A 9,248-nucleotide genomic window follows, 5' to 3' on the forward strand; every position below is an offset into this window, starting at 1 on the left:
TTTCGATACCTTTTGTTCTGGTCACCGTGTTCTCCCCTACGGTGTGAAAACTATCAATAATATCCTGGAGATTCCCAAATTCTTTCTTTTCTTTAATATTTATTTTATGTATGCATATAAACACTCGGGTGTAGGCACAGGTGCAGGGGTGAGAGGATCACAAGAGACAGAGCGGGGAACAGAACAGGCAGACTGACTGAAATACACTGCTGAGGGGAGCAGTGGGGAGATAGGAGATATCTGCTGCGCCTTGTGGATAGCTCCCTGGTTGGGGATCGAATTTGTGCTGCAGCAGCTCCCAATAGCTTCATAGTGCTGAGACTTAAACTCTTGTGCCACCAGGGAGGCCCTGATAACCAAATTTCTGTTCTCAGCTTATACTTCCTGATCTATCAGACACATGTCCAGTTGTGTGTGGAATTCCAGTGTCTACCAGCCCGTCATGTGGACAGCATATTAGGAAAACATTCCTCGTACCTCAGCCACCAAGTTATTACCACGTTCTCCTCCCCTTTGTCCTTCCATTTCAGAAGTGATGACCTGTTCTTCTTCTTCTGACTTTGTCAGCTGAACATCTTTTCTTAAAATTTTACTTTATATGTATTTTACATCATTTTTTATTTCTGCACAAGTTATGCATTTTCATCTTCGTTATAGTCCCCATACATCCCACCCTCCTTATTTTAACCCTAATCCCTCCACCCCCCATAGTGCATCTCTGGTTTATACTTGCTTGTAGTTGAAAATCTCTTACCTTTGCTTTTTCCCACCTCATTTCTTGAACATCCTCATTTCGGGTTCAGTTTTTGTTTACTGTGAGTTTGAGATACCAGGATTTGAGGTCACGGGAGTAAAATATTGGCACAAAGTTGCACATGCTTTTCATTTGTTATGAAGCTCCTTTAGCACATGATTCCGGGTGTATGTCTGTTACACTGCCAGCCAGGCTATCAGCTCCTCAAGGAGCCAATTTTATTCATCCTTTTATTCTTAGAACCATAGACACTTCCAAATATATAAGGTAAGCTATAGTTCTACTTGTAGGACCAAAGGGGTGAATGTAGAGGCGAGGCTCTTTCAACTGCGAATTCTATACAGGACCGAAGACCCACAAAATAAGATGTGTTTGCACTTGCTCTGTCTGACCCAGGCTGCCGGCCCTGAGATGAGAAATGTTCCCTCAGAAGGGACGGTGTCATTTGAAGATGTGGCTGTGAACTTCACGTGGCAGGAGTGGCAGTACCTGAGTGAAGCTCAGAGGACCCTGTACCGGGATGTGATGCTGAGACCTGCAATCACCTGGTGTCCCTAGGTGAGGAAGCTCCAGTGTAACACTCTAGTGCAATGCTGTCTTCTGCACTGATAAGTGTGCGCTTGCTTATGAAACTGAGTGTTGGTGAGGTTGAACATGGCAGGCAGTGTACATTGTGGGTGTTTTGATTTTTGTTTGGAAAGATTCAGATTGGCCTCTTTTGCACAGCTCTTCACACTGCATTTGTTAGTTTTCAAAGACTGAAGTTGAACTTGATCGAAGACCAACACTGTTTCTCATCACAGGGCACTGTGTTACCGATCCTGAGGAGAGCATCAGTTCGGAGCAGGGATTACAGCCATGGACTGTGGACAATCCCCCAAACCAGGACCTCTCAGGTTAGTCAGTGCTTGCCAGGTCGGGAGGCTGAGAGGAGGCTGGGAGTGTGGCCAGTGATATTGGCCACACTGAGGTGCTTTCCAGTGTCCAATCTTGGAGAGTGTGTCTGCATATATCAAACTGATTCTTTATTCAGTTTCCAAATATTACTCTCTTGTGAATTTTGTCCTGCTCTTTTAATAATGGTTGTCTATGTTCTTAAACCAGTATGCAGTCTCTGATACATGGGGATGATTCTGCAGTAATCACATATCTCTATTCTCTCTCTTAGTGTATTGTCATAGACTGTTTTCTTTAGGTTCCTTTTGAGGAATTTTTTTATTCTTTCTGTATGATTATGGGAAGTTTAGCCAGTGGTAAATGTTTTGAGAGGGGAGAGCAACAGTACTCACAGAAATGATCTTTACATTCTGAAGTTATATACTCTGTGAGGAAAGAATATGTAATAAATACATTTATTAATAGAGAGGTAAAGCCACAGAGGATCTTTGACCAGCATGAGTGAAACAAAGTGGAGGATGTTGTTTTTGTGTGTGCTCCATATGCATCATTACAGAGATTAATTATTTTCTTTCAGAGCTCAGGTGAGGTGAATGGGTTGCACTGACATGTCATATCTATAGTTCCCTCTGCAGTCTGGGATAAAGGCTATGTATTGCTACTGGAGATGTCACTGAGCCGGTGACTAACTCAAAAAGGATAGAGAGGCGTTGACTGGAGAGTGATTTAGAACATGAGTAGTGTTTCAGGGGCAAGCCTTGTGACCACACTCATAGTAATTGTGAGGCTGAGGAGGACCCAAAATTGTTCAGCATTGGAAGGGATGTTCTGTGACATCGGAGGGGGAACCTGAGGTGGTGGTTTCTAAAGCCATGGCACCAAGAGTTTCAGGTTGGGGGCTCATAACTTGAGGAGCAGTGTGACCTGTGCAATTCCACCTTCTCGTGGGAATCGTTGGGAGGAAAGTAAAGGAATCGACGACAGTGTGATGTAGCTGAGAGTCACACATGACATAGAAACTGGAGCTGCTATGAACAAAGCAGAAACACAGGTTTCAGTGAGTGCGTTGAGAACACCAGGGTGTTGCTCTCAGAAGGATGTGAGAAAAGACTTTAACGCTGATAGCACAGGATGGATGCAGAACTTTTTTCCTATCGCTTAGCAGGAATGTGGGACACAATGATGAGGTGGAGTTTGCTGCATGTATTAGGATTCTGAGCCTTATGTGATATGATATTTAAATATGAACTGACTGGTCTCTTCCGTGGAGGGAAGCACATGCCTCTGAGAACCTCTGCAGGTGACTGTGACCGTGGCCCGGGCCAGAGTCGAAAGAAAAACTAAGGAAATGGAGAAGCAGAGTCCTTGTGTCTCAGCAGGCCTCTTGCTTAAAGTGCCTGGGCAATGACTGGGTCTCTCAGTCCACAGGTTTCTGGGAAAGTCATGGCCTCTGCAGGGCTTGGTAATTCAGAAAGTACCCTCAAGAGTTGCACAAGGTCAGTCTAAGAAAGAAAGTGTGTAGGATCTATGTTGGGTGAAATGCTTCTGGTTGAAATCGACAACTCTAGTTAAAAGACTATATTTACCAAATATTTATGATTTTATAAAACCATTGTGAAATTAGATTTACTGCTTTGTTATCCTGGTTTGGCATTAGAAAATCTGTTAATCGGGGCCTCCCTGGAGGCCTAGGGATTAAGTCTCTTAGCTCTTACTGTTATGGCCTGAGTTTGATCCACAGTGAAGGAGTTCACCGACTTTGGCACAGCAAACCTCTCCTGTCTCACCCGCAACTCCCCTCAACAGTGTATTTCATTCAGTCCGCCTGTTCTGGCCAACACACTCCCCTACAGCATGCTCCCCTACAGCACCCCCACTCCTGCACCTCTGGCCTACACCCCAGATCTCCTATGCTAAAGTAAAAAATACCAAAAAATCTATTCTGCCCATAATTTACTACGGGCAAAAAGCATGAATCAGAAAATCAATACCTGTAAATTATGTTGTAATATAGGAACTTTCGTGCCGCTTAGTAGTATTCACTCAGAATGCTTACTTTTTAAAGACATGGTCATTTTTATCTCACTTTAGATGTCCATACTGTGGATCACCTGACTCAGGACAGCCCTGCAAATCAGGGCAGACATGTGTGGCAAGTTCTTACCACCAGCAGCAAAATTCCATCCAACGAGAGAACTGACTTAATGGAAAAAAGCAATTTGCACTCAAGTCATTGTTTGAACCATAGTATCAAAAATGAAAACAATTCAGCAATGATGCCTGAGAACTTTACTCTACATAGGACCATGATGATCTCTGGTGAGCCTCATGAAGGGCATGCTGGAGAGAACGAGGAGGTCTTTAGTAGAATGAGGGAACCCATCAAGTATCCTGAGCACCTTAGTCACCAGGTGATTCAGAACTTTCAACAGCCTTTTGAATTTCGTGAACAAGGAAAAAGTCGTGAGTGAAGAAACAGTATTTACATTTAGAGGAGCCCTTCTGGAAGGGATTGTCCATAAATGCAATGAGTGCAGGGACACCCGTGATGAGGTACCTTTCGTTGTCCGAGACAGAACCCAAGGAGGACAGACTCGCTGCAGTTGTAATGAAAAGGGGAGAGCTGCGGAGATGACTCCAGTGCATTTGAATCCTCCTAGGTATGTTGAACATGAGCAGCAGAAATGTTGTGAAAGTGGGGCCAGTCTCAGAAACACATTTCACCCCTATCTGCGTGAGAGTATCCAGTTAGGAAAGAATAATTTGGGATATAAGAGATATGGTGAAGTGGCCTCTAAAACCTCTGTTCTGACTGAACATCAGAAAACACAAGCAGACGATCAACCTGATGAGTGTGGGGGCACCGCTGAGATTTCCTTACAGAGGGGATACCAGAGAAATCTCACTGCAGTGAAGTTGTTTGGCTCTAATGATTACGTGAAAACTTACTCATGGAAGACTGCCCTCACTTTACATCCACAGTCTCAAACGGGAGTGAAGCGCTACCCGTGTCAGGTGTGTAAGAAAACTTTCAGGCGGAAACCTGCTTTTAGTGTCCATCAGAGAACTCATACAAAGGAGAAATCCTATGAATGTCAGGTGTGCAGGAAAGTGTTCTCCCGTAAGTCACTTCTTGTTCTACATGAGAGGACTCACACTGGAGAGAAATGCTATGAATGTGAAGGGTATGGGAAAGCTTTTTCCAGTAAGTGTTACCTCAGTAAGCATCAGAGAATTCACACTGGAGAGAAGCCTTATGAATATCAAGAGTGTAGTAAGACTTTTCAGTGGAAATCATCCCTCAGTAAACATCAGAGAAGTCACACTGGAGAGAAACCCTATTATTGTGATGAGTGTGGGAAAGCTTTTTCTAGTAAGTCATCCCTCAGTCTCCATCAGAGAAGTCACACTGGAGAGAAGTCTTATGAATGTCAAAAGTGTAGGAAGACTTTCCTCTGGAAATCATCCCTCAGTCACCATCAGAGAATTCACACTGGAGAGAAGCTTTACGAATGTCAAGCGTGTAGGAAGACTTTCCTCTGGAAATCATCCCTCAGTAAACATCAGAGAATTCACACTGGAGAGAAACCCTGTGATTGTGAAGGGTGTGGGAAAGCTTTTTCCTGTAAGTCAAACCTCATTAGACATCAGAGAAGTCACACTGGAGAGAAACCCTTTGATTGTGAAGGGTGTGGGAAAGCTTTTTCTAGTAAGCCACACCTCATTACACATCAGAGAATTCATAGTGGAGAGAAATCCTATGAGTGTCAAGAATGTGGGAAGACTTTCCGCCAGAAATCATCCCTCAGTAAACATCAGAGAAGTCACAGTGGAGAGAAGTCTTATGAGTGTCAAGAGTGTGGGAAAACTTTTTCCAGTAAGCAAGCTCTCACTGGACATCAGAGATGTCACTGGACAAAATCCCTATGATTGTGAAGAATGTGGGAAAACTTTTCAGGAAGTCAGCCCTCACTAGGCATGACAAACTCCACACTGGAGTGAAATGCTATGAATGTCAAGAGTGTGCAGGCAGGCCTCCCCTGGTGGTGCAGGTGGTTGAGTGCAGTGCTGTGAAGCTGTCCATGGCCTTTGTGGTGGGAGTTTGATTCCCTGGCCAGCCAGGAGCAACCCCATGGTGCGGCAGACCTCTCCTGTCTCGCCCGCTGCGTGTATTTCAGCAGTGTATTTCGGTCAGTCTGCCTGTTCTGATCCCCTCTCTGTCTCTGGTGCATCCTTTCACCCTCCCACACATCTGGCCTGTACCCTGGTTCTTATATGCTTGAATAAATAAAAATATTTTAAAAAATATTCAAACTTAGGAGTTCAAACCACATCATGCAGCTGAGAGCAATGGGAACTGACATACAGTTTCAATCTTAATTGCGTGGAGTTACCTGGTTCACTCTGTTCTCCCAAGTTCATACAGTGATGATGTCGCTGTTCCTGTTGCTGTTGCTTCTAGTATCCTCTTAAGTTCCTGGGCGATGCTATGCCTGTCCACAGCAGCTGTCTGTCTACATGGCACACTGCATGTTGTGTGGGTAAGTGATCTCTCTGGGTTTTCTAACTTAGTCATCGCATTCTGTCCAGTACTCTAAGTCTCTGTGGTGCCCCCCAATGCTGGAATTGCTCACCACCAAAATGTCCTCCTCTAGAAGGAAATGTTGAACTGTGTGCTCTCGGCTATAGGTTGAGGTCTGCAGGTGTCTTTACTTACCTTTCATGATGAAGGTTTTTCAGGGCCCCCCTGGTGGCCTCGGGGTTAAGTCTCAGCGCTATTGCCTGCTCTGGCCTGGGTTTCAGCCCTAGCTATGGAGCTGCCCCACATATGGCCACAACAGGCCTCTCCTGTGTCACCTGCTGCTCCCGTTAGCCAGGTATTTCAGTGGTTCTGCCTGTTTGTCACCACACTCAGTATCTGGTGAATCCTCTCACCCCCGAGCCTCTGGTCTACACCCCAGTTCTACAGAATAAGGGAATTTTGTTGGAAGATTAATTCTGCATACAAGACCTGGGGTGCAAGCCAGAGGTATGTGGGGGTGAGAGGATTCTCCACAGAGAGAGTGGGGTGCACAACAGGCGGATCTACTGAAATCCACTGCTGAGGGGGCAGTGGAGACACAGGAGAGGTCTACTGTGTCTGTGGGTCACCTCCCTGGCCATGGATCAAACTCGTGTCTGCAGTACTGAGCTTCATAGTGCTGAGACTTCACCCCTGCACCAACAGAGACCCCTGAAATTTTTTTAAAGGAAAGGATTCTTGCCTGTTAAAAATTTTTTATTAAATTATTGTTCATATTTGTGCAATATTGGATTGCTCCCCTTCTGTATAATTCTTGCAAATGTCCTGTCCGCACCGCCCCTGTGACCCATCACCCCAGGCCCTGGTGCTCCTCCTCCCCTCCTGGCCCCTCTTCTGCCCCATCTCCTGCTGGCGTCTCAGCTCTGTCATCTGCCTGCTAGTTTTGTCTTTTTCCCCTGACCCTTTCTTCGTCCCCCTGTATTCCTCCTGGAGGTGATGATGTAATCCAGGTCTTTTTCCTTCACTCTTTGTTCAGAATATAATCCCTTCTGCCATTGCTGGCCGTGCCCTGAATGTGGTCTTTGTCTGAGTCAGTTCATACCTTGGGGTGAGTGGTCGGTGTGGAATGTGGTGGCCGAGGAAGTCCTTGATGTAACTCTCGCTACCACTCCCCACTCAGGGGCCCCGGGCACCTTCTGGTGTGTTTCTTTGGCTCTGTGGTGATGTAGCCAGGCTAGAAAACAAAGTATAGTTTGACTTTTAACCCTTTGCACTCCGAACCATTCTGGACATTGGCTACCGGCTACTCGACGCTACTTTGCTGCGGAAATGTGCATTTACAGACCCTCATATTATTTAGTATAATTTTGGAACCAAGTAACGTATTATAATGATATTGGACATATATGAATTGGGTGACATCGAGGAATGTATATTTGCAAAAAAAAACAAATATTTTATTGTTTATAATTTTGTACAGTGTGATAAGTTTTGTAACACTCCCCAATATGCATTGCAGGCTGATTAGTGGAGCTTATCTTTACTACTACTTGTGTCATGAGACTCATTCGTGGTTGGACGCTTTGCCATTGTTCTAATGAAAAATATGAATAAATGCATGGGTTGAAAATTTCTAATTGTTATTACTGACTGACAAGATGATATTTACCAAAATCGCTTTCACCAAACAATTTATTCACTAAGAAAAGAATCACTTTTCCAATTTTCTCCTCGTTACATCTATGTGCACTGCTCGAAGCTTCAAACCAAAATGAGCTCAGCTTTGAAAATCTTTTCCTCCAGATGTAGACTTGTTTATTTGTAATTATATATCTCACTGTACAGTGCACGCTATGTTCGAAAATCAACCTTTCTTCTACAAAATCCCCTTATCGCTCTTTTCAAGTGGCGTTGTGAAGTGCTCGGACCGTTGTGATCATGCATCTCACGTTCTCGTCCGACACAAAACCTGCTGACATTTCTTGTATATATCTTAGTAATTTTATGATATTTTGATTTAATTTCATGTGCGCTTTCAAGATAAAACTTCAGGGAAACATACATGTCTCAAAAAGTTGTGTTGAAATAACTCAATTCCCCGTAATCACTAATAAATTGTGATGTCCCCTGAGAGGGGACATCGGAGTGCAAAGGGTTAAGCAATGAGCACAAAGAACGCAGGTCTATTTTGGGGATGTATGTAAGCCTTTGGGACACCCTGGTTTCAGAAAAAAGAGTTACACGACAGAGTGAGTGTATGTAATGCCACCAAACTCTGCATTGAAAAACATATGCCTTCCTAAGTACAAATAATGAACTAGAAGAGGAAATTAACAAAGTCATTCCACCTACAATTGCACACGCAAAAAAATTAACTGGGAATAAATTTAACAGAGGAGGGGAAAGACTTTTACAAGGAAAACTATCAAACATTGTGGAAAAAAATAATAGAAAGCATAGAGAAATGGAAAGAGAGACCCAGCTCATGGGTTGGAAGAATCAACATTGTCCAGAGGGCCATCCAACCCAAAGCCCCTTCTAGATTCACTGCAACCCCAATAAATATCCCAATGGCATTCTTCAGAGGAATAGAACAAAGATTACTGAGGTTCATATGGAAACACAAAAGACCCCAAATAACCAAAGCTTTCCTGATTAAAAGTGGGGGGAAATGAAGGAGTCACACTTCTGACTTCAAACTAAAGGTAAGGGGCCTCCCTGGTGGCCCAGGGGTTAAACACAGTGCTCTCAAACTACTGCCAGCCACTGTACACAAGTTGGATTCCCAGCCGCCCAGAGAGCTGGCTGACATGTTCCTCAGATCTCTCCTGACTGGCCTCCTGCGCCCCTCAGCAGTGTATTTTGTCATTCAGCCTGTTCTGTTCCCTGCTATGTCTCTGGTGAATCCTTTCAACCCTGGCATCTACGGCCTGTACCCCAGCTCTTGTGTGCATAAATAAATAAATCTTAAGTATTCGTTAAACGAGTATTTTGGAAAGCCAAATAATTGAGCTAGAGTTACCTTATCAAATCCTTTGTTATAAATTAATCTGATTTGTGATATCATTTTGAAGA

At 44.1% G+C, this 9,248-nt stretch overlaps 1 protein-coding gene across 1 annotated transcript; it reads left to right on the forward strand.

Moving 5' to 3' along the window:
• The first annotated feature begins 1,007 nt into the window (after positions 1-1,007).
• Positions 1,008-7,748, forward strand: LOC129146175 (zinc finger protein OZF-like). Its single transcript, XM_054697702.1, has 3 exons — positions 1,008-1,312; positions 1,558-1,650; positions 3,743-7,748. Exon 3 carries the CDS (start codon positions 4,283-4,285, stop codon positions 5,579-5,581), a length of 1,299 nt encoding a protein of 432 aa, XP_054553677.1. The 5' UTR covers positions 1,008-1,312; positions 1,558-1,650; positions 3,743-4,282; the 3' UTR covers positions 5,582-7,748.
• The last annotated feature ends 1,500 nt before the right edge of the window (positions 7,749-9,248 follow it).

Source organism: Talpa occidentalis, unplaced genomic scaffold (assembly GCF_014898055.3).
Source record: "Talpa occidentalis isolate TD23 unplaced genomic scaffold, MPIMG_talOcc4v2.1 talOcc4.18, whole genome shotgun sequence".
NCBI lineage: Eukaryota > Metazoa > Chordata > Mammalia > Eulipotyphla > Talpidae > Talpa > Talpa occidentalis.